Source organism: Salvelinus alpinus, chromosome 29 (genome assembly GCF_045679555.1).
Source record: "Salvelinus alpinus chromosome 29, SLU_Salpinus.1, whole genome shotgun sequence".
In the NCBI taxonomy this organism is placed as follows: Eukaryota; Metazoa; Chordata; class Actinopteri; order Salmoniformes; family Salmonidae; genus Salvelinus; species Salvelinus alpinus.
Window position 1 is genome coordinate 37,856,004 of NC_092114.1, and position 13,698 is coordinate 37,869,701.

The following is a 13,698-nucleotide window of genomic DNA, read 5'->3' on the forward strand; positions in this document are numbered from 1 at the left end:
CAACCTCAGTGGGCTTTGGCTTCGCCCCCCTTGTCTGAATGTGGTCAATATGTTTTAACCCGGGTTGTCTGTGCTCCACAAGTCTTTATAGCCCACTGAGCCAAAGCCTAGACTTTCAGAAGTTCAACAACAACTTCCATGAACAAGCTAAAACATTTCAATTGGCCAATGACCTAGCTAGTGACTTTAAAAAAACATTTGGTCTTTTTGTTTTATATTATTCCAACAACATAGAATAGAATTACAATGATGACCAGGAATTTTATAGGATTCTAATGTTAACCATAGAGTTCCAAACTCATTTCTATGACAACACAGTGTTTAAAATTGTAAACAGCAATTTTCTAAAATATGTGTTGCCAAGAGACATCTGACGTTCTCGGCGTTCTATTTATTGAACGTTTTCTGTTCGAAAACAAGAACAACTTCAATTTGCTGTTTAACAACAACAAACTTGACTGATTTGTGAGACCTGAGATTGAAAAATCGACTGGAAAATGCCTGGGTGCTTTTCAAGATTGATGGAGAGAGTGCGAGGACGTCGGCAGCCTACTGCGTCGACAGGTTGTTTAAATTCATCTGTGGGTTGTTTTTGTTGTCTTTTTCCGTTTTGCAGGGTTCGCGATCGTCGGGAGGTGGACAGCGACAGCGACTTCGAAGAGGGTACGTGGAGTTTTAAACTTCTTATTTTACCACTTTCAACATTGAAAATGTAATTTGTGAAATGTTGTGTATTTCTGTAATACAGACTTGCAAGCTAACGTTAACTTTAATAATTGTTGCTAAGCGAAGCACTGATGGACTTTTACTTGTAGTGACGTTACTAGCTAGCTTGATATGTTTTACGTCCTGACAATTGATTGTTTGTATTCCTGTTCCTAATTTTAGAATCAAATGTACTGGATGAGGTCCAGTTGGATGTGCCACTGCTGCCAGTCATCCTTGATGTCCAGGATGCTGCTATCCTTGAGGTACAATTTTCAGAACGTTTTTGGTTTTATGTTTGAAAAGTATCCCAGATATTAATTCTAAAAATCTTTGTTGTCTGCTTTAGGAGGCCACTGGTAATTGGCAGTTGATACCGATTAGGTTCAGCCCCCTGTACTGTGGGCCTGTTGTGATCAGAGTAAGAGACCCACACACACACACACACACACATCACTGTTACAATGTTAGCTGTTTCTAACCTGAATGTATTGTAATGTCACCCCACTCCTGTGCAGAACAATGCCGGTCCGGTGGCTAAAGCTTGGAGAACTTTCCAGTTCATCAGCCCCATTATCACCTACATGCGTGGGGGATCCCAGGTATGTGTCTTTGTAACTACCTAGTCCTAATCTACATTGTCAGAGTCATGTGATCTTGATGGAAATATGTTACAGCGATGGCTGATGTTGTTTCTCTCCACAGCAGGTGGTGGTGAGGATGCACCATGTGAGTAGGGTTCGAGGCCTGGAGACTCAACTGGTGTGGGCCATCTCCAGGGAGACAGCCAGACTTAGTCCAGAGGGCATCCCCTACTGTGCCACCAAGGTGCAGTCTGTCACTTGGATCCTGGTAAGATGTAAATACTACTGAAATAGTATTAGATTAGGCTTTTCTTCACTTATTCCATTTGGCCTTAACATATCGTCTCTCTCTGTCAGTATGTGGCTGGCAGGGTGACCCAGTATGCTTCTCACCTCCGCCATGAGACGTCTGTGGACGTGACGCTTGGCTGCTACCAGGTAAATAAACCTTTTCCAAAATTATTGGGCATTTTTCCATTAGATATGCTCTGTTTACCAATAACGTGTGTGTGTGTGTGTGGTAAACAAGTGTGTTGTGTGTGTTTTTGGAGCAGCAGACTGACGTCTCGGTGGTGTACGCCACTCTCCACATGGGGCTGGATGGGCTGCTCACCTCCTCGGCGTGGTCGGAGGCTGCCTCCGTCTCTACGCCCACCAATCAGCAGTTCACTGAGCCAGAGCCTGAGGGCCACAACTGCTATGAGGTCAGATGTTACACACACACCTACAGTACACATACTATTGACTAGTAGCATTAAGATCCTTCCATTGACCCATTGTTTGTCATGGCATTGCATTGGTCACTGATGTTGAATGTTTGTTCTGTTGTTGTAGGGCTGGGAGGAGGACCTGCTGCCTGAGGAGAGGGAGGTTCCTCTGCTAAAGTGAGTTCCTCTAAATGTCTGTGTAGTCTGGGCTTGTCAGATGCTGAAGGATAGTGGTCACCATGCTGTTATCCCCATTGACTCTAATGGTTGACATGCTCCATTCCCTCCCTCCCACAGCCTCTACCTTACCACCAAGAGAGTGGAGGACATCGCCCTGAGGCTCGTCTCCCTGCGCCAGGCCTTCACTGTGAGTGGACCTCCTTTTTCCTTTTCTCTCTGTGTCTTCTTGTTCTGTCTGTCTCACCCTAACTCTTCCCTCTTCTCTAGACCCTGCTTGGTTCCACCCTGAGCAGGAACCATCTGTTTGTGGCGGGAAAGGTCCTAATGGGCGCACTGGTTCAGGCCCACCACATGGTAGCTCACTAACTCATTATTCATTCTAGGGAAAGAGAGCGTCCTCAGTGGGAAATGTGTTCTGTTCACTAACATCAATGCTCTTTGCTTTGTGATAGGACGAGGCCGAATTCATCCGTGCCTATAACGACTTTGTGGACTACCTGAGTGACCCCTCCAAGCAGATTGACATTGAGAGGGAGCTGGCTGAGGCAAAGGTGAGTTCATTAACTCTTTCAAGTCTCACCTTGAGTTCTTCCTCATGCATGTCTTTTATACATCACAGTAGCTGATCTATTTGAAATCATTCCTATTTTCTCCAAACGTGTTTTCTTGTCCTAGATCCATCATGTTAACCTGATAGATGTCCTCTTTGAACTGGTGATGTTCGGGATGATGACAGCTCAGAAGTCCCTGATGGTGGTAAGTAGCATCTCACTGGTACATGTTTTGATGTCTCTCTATTTGTAATTTCACTTCAATTTCTCTTCTATCCTCTGTTTCCTTTAGCACCCTGGTGGGTTCATGGAGCGTCTGTACGCTCTACTGAACTCCTTCCTGCCCGTAGCTGCCAGCATTGAGCCAAAGGCCGAGAGATACCTGCTGCTGCTCAATGTAAGATTCAAGAGTTTACTTCCCTATTCCTAGTTTACTTCCTCTTTACTTTTTCATGAATAACAGGGTTTCAATGCCGTTTTACGAGGAGTAACTCTCATTGTCTCTCTGCTCTTGATAAGCTAGTAACTGAGAGCCATTTTCTATGTGTTGTGTGGTGTTCTCTTCAGGGTGGGCTGATGACTCTGCTAGATGACATGTTTGGGCAGCATCTGGCCTGGTACTTTAACCCAGTGTCTCTGGTCACTGAGCTCTCCAGCCTCCTGGAGTACCACCTGGAGAACCTCATTGCCAGCATGTAGTCCTACTGCAGAGATCTGGAAGGCCACACCTCTCTCTCTCTCTCTCTCTCTCTCAGGAATTGAGGACTTGAAGTGCTTTGTTGAACCCTGATTAGTTAACACCCATTAATTGAATGTATTCTCTTGTTTTCTTTCCCACAGGATTCTTGTGACACTTTGCCACCTAACAGGGGTCTAGACACAAATGCACTACATTACTTTGCACTGAATTTTAAATTTTTAAATAAAATAACTAGTAGTTCAAAAGCATTTGTCTCTGTCTTTTCATTTACTTGATTATTTCATCACTATTTCCTCTTCCTGGAGTTATGAGGCTAATATTACATGAACTACTATGCTTTATTCTTTGCATATGGAAATGAAAAACAAAGTTTAGGTGATTTACAGGTACTACTGGCCCACACTTTATGGCTTTGAATTGTGATGTGTGATTCTGTACTATTTAAAAATATGTAGGCCTACATACACTGAGTTTACAAAACATTAAGAACACCTTCCTAATATTGAGTTGCACCCCCTGTTGTTCAGAACAGACTCAATTTGTCGAGACATGAACTCTACAAGGTGTCCACAGGGATGCTGGCCCATGTTCACTCCAGTGCTTCCCACAGTGGTGGACCATTCTTTATACACCTACCACCATACCCCATTCAAAGGCACTTAAATCTTTTGTCTTGCCCATTCACCTTCTGAATGGCACACATACACAATCCATGTCTCAATTGTCTCAATGCTTAAAAATCTTTCGTTGACCTGTCTCCTTCCCTTCATCTACACTGATTGAAGTGGATTGAACAAGTGACATCAGTAAGGGATCATAGCTTTTACCTGGTCAGTCTGTCATGGAAAAAGCGGGTATAGTATAAAGTCGACCACTAGAGGGCACAAATGCTTCTGTCTTGAATGTAACTTCTCACTATCTGTACTCTACATTAAGAGTCTGCCATTGTAGACTCAGGTATCTTGGGTATTTTTGTTTCAATTTGCCATATTTCCATAATGTCTGAGCCATTTAGCATCTTTCCAACTGAAAACAATGTTAGCATTCATGTGAGAGAGGGTGTAGTAGTGCATACTGACCACTAGTTGGATCATAGCGTGGTTAGTGGTGTTGATTCAGGAACCCAGAGGGTATAGGCATTCTCCATCACAGTAGAAGGCACAGTAACCCGTAGGAGCCAGGACCCAGTCTTAACGGAGGGAAATACTATAGAAATGGAATGACAAGATTAGATGAATGACTAGAACAGACTATATTTCAATCAGAAATACTTCATAAAACATGCAAAGAACATACACAAATGCACATACTACACAAATGCCTTGCTTCCCTTAAAAATACAAACTGTGTGTTACAGCAAATAAGGTGACACAATGTTAGCTCATGATATTATCTATTCATTATAATGAGTAGTTAAGGGAGACAGAAGCTCACCATCCAGCCTAGGTCACCAAAGCTCACATATATTTCATGTCTCTTACAAGCCTGACGCCCACTGTTGACGTGGCTATGATCTGAAAGGGACCAAAAAATATGTTATGAGGCAGGACAGGCTGTAAACCACACTTTGGATGCATTGGATTTAAAATAAAGACACAATTAAGGCAATGATGAGCATAACCATGCTAATGCAATAATTTTCGCATTAACACTTTTTGGCTGAAAAAAGTTAGGCCCAATCAATATATCCACATCACCAATGAACTATCATGGTCCAAACACACCAAGACAGTCGAAGAGAGCACGACAACACGTTTTCCCTCTCAGGAGACTGAAAAGATTTGTCATGCGTCTACATAGGTCTAAAAGTGTCATGGGTCTAAAAGTTCTACAGCTGCACCATCGAGACCATCCTGACCGATTGCATCACCGCCTGTTATGGCAACTGCTCGGCATCTGACCGCAAGGCGCTACAGAGGGTAGTGCGTACGGCCCAATACATCACTGGGGCCAAGCTTCCTGACATCCAGGACCTATATACTAGGAGGTGTCAGAGGAAGTCCCCAAAAATTGTCAAAGACTCCAGTCACCCAAGTCATAGACTGTTCTCTCTGCTACCGCACGGCAAGCGGTACCGGAGCGCCAAGTCTAGGACCAAAAGGCTTCTTAACAGCTTCTACCCCCAAGCCATAAGACTCCTGAACATCTTGTCAAATGGCTTCCGAGACTATTCACATTGCCCCCCCCCCCCCCCCCCCCTCCACTGCCACGCTCTGTTTATCATCTATGCATAGTCACTTTAATTAACTCTACCTACATGTACATACTACCTCAACTAACCGGTGCCCCTGCACATTGACTCTATATACAGGGGGGTGCCAGTGCATTGTTATTTTTTACTGCTCCTCTTTAAATACTTGTTACTTTTATCTCTTATTCTTATCTGCATTTTTTGAAACTGCACTGTCGGTTAGGGGCTCGTAAGTAAGCATTTCACTGCAAGATCTACACCTGTCGTATTCGGCGCATGTGACTAATGTCGTGTCTTTGCTATCATTAAATTGAAGACTTATAGTTTATATAAAAGATTCCTGTAATTAGGGATTACGCGATCAACTGATTAATAACGTAACTAATTAACTATGAATTTGGGGCACCAGGGAATGTATTCAGATTACAAAGTTATAATTTCCCAATATAACCTTTCAGATATTTTCATATCTGATCAATAGTCTTCTGATTAATGATTTATTTATTTAACCTCACGTTAGTCTCATTCCAAACGTCGTAAATTGTTGGTTATCTGCACGAACCCAGTCTTCACTATGAGTCATCCATACATCAATTGTCTTAAATCATTTATTTATTACTAACTAAGTAATTCACAGAAATGCATAAACAAACAAACAAACTTAAAATGGTTACATGAAATGATAGGAGAAATATGCCCTAGTGGGCTGAACCGGCATGGCGGCTTGTTAGACAAAGGGGAAATGTGTGTGGGGGGGGGTCGACTAAGAAGTCACTACAGAGTTCATAATTATAACAATTGACATGCTAATCCTTTACACATGAACGCTCACTCATTCGGGAACAACTGCAATCAATATATATATATTTACGCTCAGTGTGTCGTCTTGATCGCTGGAGAAAAGTTAGTTTCTGTTGGAGAGTTTCGTCCGTCTTTCTGTCTTGGTTATTGTGGATAGTTCAGAGTGACATTCGTTATAGAATGGATGTTTCGGCGGTTGTCGTTCTTCGCGTTCAATGATACCGAATTCCTAGCTGCAGACTAGTAGTCAATATCAAAGACTTGTTCTTACGTGGTATGGTTAAAGATTCAGCAATTGTCCACAACCTTTGTCCCCTCCTAATGGAGAAAAAACATGGTCTAGTGATAATATCTCAGAGTTGGGTTTTTATTAGGATTGCAGAAAGGGGCTGTCCCAGGATGTCTGACCCAACTGGGCTCAGGTGCGGGTCCTCGGATTTAGTTAAAATCAAAAGGAATTGTATTTTTCTTAATTAAACAGTCCAACATCATATTACACAATTATACAAACAGTATCATACTCACTCATTCATCTTACAACAATTAGATGTAAACCTCATATCTGAGGCTATTATATAAACAGCGGTATGGTAATGTAGCCACACAGTCTCCCATGAGTTTCCCAAGTTGTGACAAACGGACCAGTTAATAGCTGAAATCTTCACCAATCTTTTATACTTTTTCCGGAAAATGAAATCTGTTCGTACCTCAAGTTCTGTGAGGTGGAAGAAATCCCTTTGTCCTGAAAGTTTACCCTCTCTCTAATACGGTTTGGCCATGAGGAGATTCTCAGGCATTTACGACGTCTCTCTGTGACCACAGCATGGGTTGAAGGAGGAAAGGGGGAGGCAGGGAGTGGCAGGGAGAGGGGGATGGGCTTTATGTACCTAAACAGGCAACGTCATGACACTAATACAATTTGATTTGATAAACGGACGTGAAAGTCACACTGCTTTGACTGTTGTTTCTGTTAAGGCTCTCATCAAAGAGACGTACATAGTCCTCCTCCCCAGAGGACAATTTTTTGGGACAACAAGTGCTTGAAATGAGGAGCCAAGCCATGTGTGCACACAGCTGGACTATGTTGCCCCGCATGCAAAGGTCTTGACTATTGCACTGTCTGGGAACATCGCTGAGAACAGCACACCTAAGAGTAAAATAAAAAAAAGATTGAAATCAAACACTTATTATTTGTTTCTAGCCTGTGTGTTTGTATCACAGAGAGAGAATATGAAATCAAACATAACATGTTCCTAAAAATAATTTAATGTTACAGGTGACAGTTTATTAACCATGCCACACAGCCATGCCTCCACTACAGTGGAAAGAAAGAGTAGTAAGACTCCTCTTTGGGAACGCAAGTAACGACGGACTGTCTTGAGGTGGTGAATGTAGTAATTGTAGAAGATTGTCTAGGTGGTGATGTAGATGACGATGACTTTTCCACATAGTTCAATAGAGTCGGAAGAAAATAAGTGTCCAAGTCTGATGAATGACTAGCTAGCATGCTAACGTTAGCTAGCATTAGTCATGAAACATTGTCACTAACAACTCTAGTGAACGTCCTTTAACTAAATGTAAACTTTCAGCTAACGTTAGCAAACTGTCATTTACTTTTAAATGTTCACTGTCCAACTCTGTTTGCCGCAAGTTTACTAACGTTAGCTAGCTAGCACTATATTGACAGGTGTGATTCTGTGGAAAAACTGACTGAGACATCTAGATAACATTAGCTAACAACAACATAGCCAACGTTAATTTGATCGAATAATTCTGTAATGTTAAAGTTAATTTACCCAAGCACGAAGAGACGGAATAATCTAGCTAAATAATTAACGTTAGTAACTAAGTATGGTTGTAGTATTCCTCTCTACATGTTACCAGGGGTAGGACCTATGTTGATAAAACGTTTACTGGAGACAGGAGACCAAGTGGAGACATAGGACGAGGTGGATAATTTTATAATAAGGCCGTTTTATTCAAGTGTAAAGATATCAGGCAAAAACGTGCACGGCCCCTTTCTGTCAGATTCTTATGAAATCGTCGGAGAAGAGACCGCTCTAAACAGTACATTCAAATTATATAGGCAACTAGCAAAGTAGGTGGTCTTGTCGTCTGGCCTTCCTCTTGGTCAATCTTGGTCGTGAGTGGTCCTGTTCGGACCAGGTGTCGACATTCCATTGGCTCTTGACATAGTTCTTTGTCTTGAGTCACACCCTTGAAAAGAATGTGTATGTCTAAATGATGTTTCAGGGGCCTGTCCTGAGTGGGGTGTGTGTGTGTCTGAGGTTAGTATCTAATGAGATCGGCATGTGCCTAAGGACAAAGAGAGGGTGGGTTCATTTTGTACAAAGGATAGCCTATGTTGGAATGTTGTTATACTAGTCTCCAGTATCTATTTCAATTTCTTACAAATCCCCCTCTTCACGTCTTCTAGACGTGAATAAACTAGATAAAATTTGTCAGAAGACAAATTTTTGATTCCCCCTCTACACGTCTCACAAGAGACGTGACATAAAAATATCTTAGTCCTCAAATAGATAGACAGGTCCAGCTTCCCCATCATCAAGCAATGGGAACATTTGGGCCCTTTCCTGATTAGGGTCTATGGCGGCAGTGATAACACGACTAGCAAGCGTGCGCGCACATGGAATGCAACAGCATCCACAAAGTACAAGAATGCCTGCAAACACGGAAATAGATACTAGGATGGAGGAAACCAGCGTCTTATATTTCCCAAAAGCATCCATCCATGAGTCCCACATAGACGTGTCCACTCCAGAATGCTGTTTCATCTTACCATTAAGGGTACGGAGTCCCTCCAATACCTCAGTCAGACTCCCATCCGTAGCTGTATTGTTGGGAATGAAAGTACAGCACTGCTCACCAAACATGGCACAGACCCCCCCCCGGTTCAGCCAATAACATATCAACCGCGATTCTATTTTGAAATGCCATCAGGGACGTAGCTGCCAATTGTCCATGGACCGCCTCGAAGCCTTGTTGAGTCCAATTGCCCAGTTTCTGGACATTAAAATGAATGTAGTTAATTCTGTCCACATTTTTATTAACTGTACACCACCAACAGACAGAAGATTCAAACCCAGCTGTCACTTAGTCCACCAGTTTATATTCATCTGGCACCCCCTAGGGACACCACTAGCATCAATGTAAGTTGAGTCGTAAATAAGCAAGGACCAAAAAGGAGACCACTCCAATAACTACACCTGGAGTGGCCAACCACACATTAGTAACCCAAAAAACGAGAATATGTTAAACCCTCAGGTCCATCCCTCTATACAACCTGTACCAGGTGGGCTCGTCGCCACCCGGGAACTTCAAACCTTCACAACAGGGAGGACAAACATCACTTTTTATTCATTCGACAACATCAACTACAGCAAACCAAGGGTCCTCCTCTGTCAAGCCCACTTTCCTGCGGAAGCTTGTTTTCGTATCAGCCTCTCCAACTGGAGCATCAAGCAGCGGCATCATACCATAGGCCCTTTCCACATCTGTAACAGACTTCAAACAAGGTATGATACAGGCAACACAAAAATGAAAAACAACAACTAGTGTCAGAAATCCAGTAATCATCATTGTAGTGTACTTACCAAACCAACCACCCAGCCAGAGAACAGTCCACTCTCCTCCACACCTGCAAGACCCTTCATCTCCACTGATAACCTTGCCAACCCACTCAGAGCTTTTGAAATGCTCCCATCCGGACTAGTATTGTTTAGGGACAAACGTGCAACACTGTTCTCCAATCATTTTACATACACCTCCCTGGTTGGCCAGAATCATGTCCAGTTCTAGTCTATTTTGTCTACTGGTTTGAGAGGTAGCCTCCAATCGTTCAGCCATCCCCGTAAGTACTGTGTGGGTGTAGTTTAACAAATCATTGTTGATTATAGTAGATATAATTGATCCAAGCATTCTGCTTAGCATCAACAATAGCTGGGCCAAACTGGGCAATAGATGCCACAGGCCATCATTCCTGTTTGATGTCTGGTATTCGTGGGGGACCCCTATTGGGACCCCAACAGGTTGGTGTGCATGTTATCTGTACCCTCGGACCAAGGAGCGTCACGGTTCTGCCGTCTCCTGGGTTGGTACCGAGTCTCTGTGTCATGTGCAGCTCCCAGAAGTTGATTAGCTGTAACCTCAATAATAGGCAATGGTGTTATCAGACTGGCCAAAACACATGTGCAACGACAATTTCCTTTCAAAATGGGGGTCAACTGCCTGGCAGGTCCACACATCCACCATACATCAGCAACACCTCTAGTTAATAGTGACATTAGTGATGCAGGCAGCAGTAGGGAACCTCCCATAGTCTCTACCTCTACCTGTACCAGTGTTACAGCTGTAATATCCTCCATATGCCTTAACTCCCCACGGTACCTTCTGGGGAGGTACTTCTGGGAACACAAAACTCAAGAGTTTTACACAAGGTTGAATTTGGCTTAAACTTTCCAATATACACATCCAACCTTCCACATTACTTAGGGCAAATGGGTGAGCAGCCAGAATAGGTCTGGCATGTCCACATACGACACAGTCCTTTCTATTAAGTATTCTGTAGGCCAACCACATATTCTCCCTTTCCTCATAACCAGTTTCAGTCCCCAATTGTTCACTATCTTAGATGTCTTTTATATTTATTACCTGTCCCAGATTAGAGAGCTTAGGTGGTGGCGTGGGACTTGGTCTTGAAGTGGTGGAGGAGGCCGGCTGAACCCTGGTCCGTTAGAACTGGTGGTGGTTCTGGCAACACTGTGATGGTAACATCCCCATCGTATCCTAATCAGACAGCTCAGGACTGCAAGCAGTCCTGTAAAACCCCACCCTCTCCCAAAGAACACATCATCAGCCAGAGGTCAAACAACACTTTCACTTCTATGAACGTACACAGTGAGGAAAGGTCGGGGTCAGGGAATTTTCATTAAGGAGTTGACCCCCGAGCTTTATTAGCAACAGTTCTTCTCCTTAACTCTGTGATCATTCGGCAGTGTCAGTGTGTCTCACCCTCCAAGTGCGATATGCCCCCAGGTCGAGTGAATCACCTTCTCCTTTAATTCACCTGCAACGCATAAAATCCTGGACATACAGATTTGGTTAACCACCAGTTTCTCATTTGTTTTATCTGATTATATATTTAACTTCTATACCTATTTGTTAGCTATAATTTTGAATTTTACATTAGTTTATTTTCCAATAGGCCCCATCCTATCCTAGACCACAATGTACCCCTCCCCCGTTTGATACCTGGCTCTGGCCAGGTATCAACCTTACCTACTCTAAATAATGACTTAGTACATTATAATATAGAAACGTCCCATTCATTCGCCGCATATCCAATTCTCCCTTGGGCGTACATTCATATCTATTTTTTTTCCAATTCTCTGTCAAGTGACTTATCTACTTTAAAATGTATCTGTGCTGCTTATATATGTTAAACCCTTTCTCTCCTTTCTTATTTCACAGCCTACCTTGCTCATTTCCCGGTCCACCCTCCCCACTCTACTCTCAAACCTTCAAAGTCTCAACAGTGCGGGGTAGACCCATCTGTCTGCCTTTTTCTAATAATAGTCAATAACAACTATGTGTTCTTTTGCAATATTAACTAAGTGTCTCACTGTTTTGACTTTATCTATCCCAAATGGATTTAAAATAACAACATGTCTTATAGTGTCAATCTCTAAAGTCCTTACATAACCTTAATAAACCTATCTCTATCTTCTAATGGCCAAAACAAATGCTAACCTTATGGTCAAGAGTTATAAACTAGTATCCCAAATGACACAAATTCATTATTCCCACTACATTCTCCCGTGAGTGATCAAGTCACCGGAAAATGCAATGAAAATAGGTCAAAAAGGTTACACCTACATTCGTGTTCCATACCATATCTAGGCATACCAAAAGAACCCTTCATCTTCTCAAAGTCCCTTGCCTAAATAAAACTCAGAAAGTAAAACTCCTATTCCAATATGAGTGTATTCTTTTAAGATATCTTGTCTCTGGGAACACGGAAAACCCCTTAACCCAAACGTTTACCACAAAAACAAAACCTAATAATTATGATAATACCCTTAAATCATTCGTTCTAAATTTCCCCGATGTTTCATGTAACACAACTGTGATAAACGTGTACTGTCCCTTTAAAAACTCCCTGCCAGCCATACCAGGTTGCGAGTCGTTCATTGTTCCCCATAATGAAAACAGATCACGTTTAGAATACGTTTACTTATTGTTCGAATTCTCTGGTGTTACCTAAACAAAAACCAATAACTTTCAGCAACTTTTGAAAAGTATCTCAAAGCTATAATGTACACATTTTCCCTCTAAATGACACAACCAATTTTCTCTAGCATAATTTAATACGGCCACACCCGGTGGGGAAAGTACACATTTTATCCCGTTCCTCCTATAATACTCAATGCTAAATTCAAAGTTGTGGTTAAATATATGGATTTGCCAATCATTATCAAATGTTAAATATACAGGTTTAGTACTTTTATCAAATAGATTAGTATAGTTCAAATAAAGATATGCGTTTACTAGCGCTCAACCTGTGTTCAGAACGCAGCAACTAGCCAATATAATACCAAAAATGACTGTCTTATTCCTGCCTCTAGGCAAAACATCTAGTTACCCCAACTAAGTTTGGCAGCAAAACTATCGTATAAGTAAAATCGACTTCTCAACTTTCTCCATTCCAAAGTGTAAACTTACCATATACTTCGCTAAATTTATCTCGCATGTCACCCAATCCATAACAATAATATCATTAGTCTGTAAATTTAACCTGAATAAGTTATTAAACGTATTCTCTCTACTCCGAATTGGTTTTAAGTTTTTTTCTCTGTCACCAGCACTCAAACAGGCTCCTGGGAGACCGTTGAGTGCTGCAATACTGCCATCTTCTGTCCATTCTCTGTATAGCTCTCCACCCCCAAACTATTCTAAGAGTTATGAGTGTGTGGAGGAATATCACAAATAAGGGGCCAGATATCCCTAGTCTTGCCCAGGGAGGGAGAAATGTCCCTCTAAATGGGCGAGGTTCCTTTTTCAGGGGAGGCGGAGTTTGATGCCGCATCCCCTGAGTCAGGAATGTCTTCATTTGGAATCGGATTTAAGCTGTTTAAATCAGCTCTGACTTCTGTCAGTGTTCTAGAAGGGATTGGGGCTGGAGTGCAATGTGTGAGGTGGTGCCAAGGTGCGCCTGATTTACCTTTGACCTGGACTGAGTGTGAAGTAACTTCCCTCACTT

General features: G+C 42.3%; 1 protein-coding gene and 1 long non-coding RNA gene across 5 annotated transcripts in view; one reads left to right on the forward strand and one right to left on the reverse strand.

Moving 5' to 3' along the window:
• LOC139558674 (uncharacterized) overlaps positions 1–13,698 on the reverse strand; it is a 39,086-nt gene that overhangs the window by 334 nt on the left and 25,054 nt on the right. For both annotated transcript variants that reach the window (XR_011671619.1, XR_011671618.1), the window contains 2 exons: positions 4,862–4,941; positions 4,507–4,633 (listed from right to left, as the gene is read on the reverse strand). This is a non-coding gene — a long non-coding RNA (uncharacterized lncRNA). The remainder of the gene's footprint in view (positions 1–4,506; positions 4,634–4,861; positions 4,942–13,698) is intronic.
• On the forward strand, positions 1,600–3,600 carry LOC139558672 (uncharacterized). Of its 3 annotated transcripts, XM_071373967.1 has the most exons (8): positions 1,600–1,727; positions 1,844–1,993; positions 2,124–2,173; positions 2,294–2,363; positions 2,444–2,530; positions 2,629–2,727; positions 2,852–2,932; positions 3,020–3,600. In XM_071373967.1, the coding sequence occupies exons 2-8, from the start codon at positions 1,880–1,882 to the stop codon at positions 3,155–3,157; spliced, it is 639 nt and encodes a 212-aa protein (XP_071230068.1). In that variant the 5' UTR covers positions 1,600–1,727; positions 1,844–1,879; the 3' UTR covers positions 3,158–3,600. The 3 variants fall into 3 exon arrangements, with proteins under 3 accessions (XP_071230068.1, XP_071230070.1, XP_071230071.1); XM_071373969.1 differs by having other exon boundaries at positions 1,600–1,993; XM_071373970.1 differs by lacking the exon at positions 2,444–2,530.

What these genes read in the sequence shown, in the direction of transcription:
- LOC139558672 (XM_071373969.1), top strand. Translation starts at nt 1,880, where the DNA reads ATGGGGCTGGATGGGCTGCTCACCTCCTCGGCGTGGTCGGAGGCTGCC. An exon ending in TGGTTCAGGCCCACCACATG is followed by an intron (nt 2,531 to 2,628) that starts GTAGCTCACTAA and finishes GCTTTGTGATAG; the next exon opens with GACGAGGCCGAATTCATCCG. An exon ending in CTCAGAAGTCCCTGATGGTG is followed by an intron (nt 2,933 to 3,019) that starts GTAAGTAGCATC and finishes TGTTTCCTTTAG; the next exon opens with CACCCTGGTGGGTTCATGGA.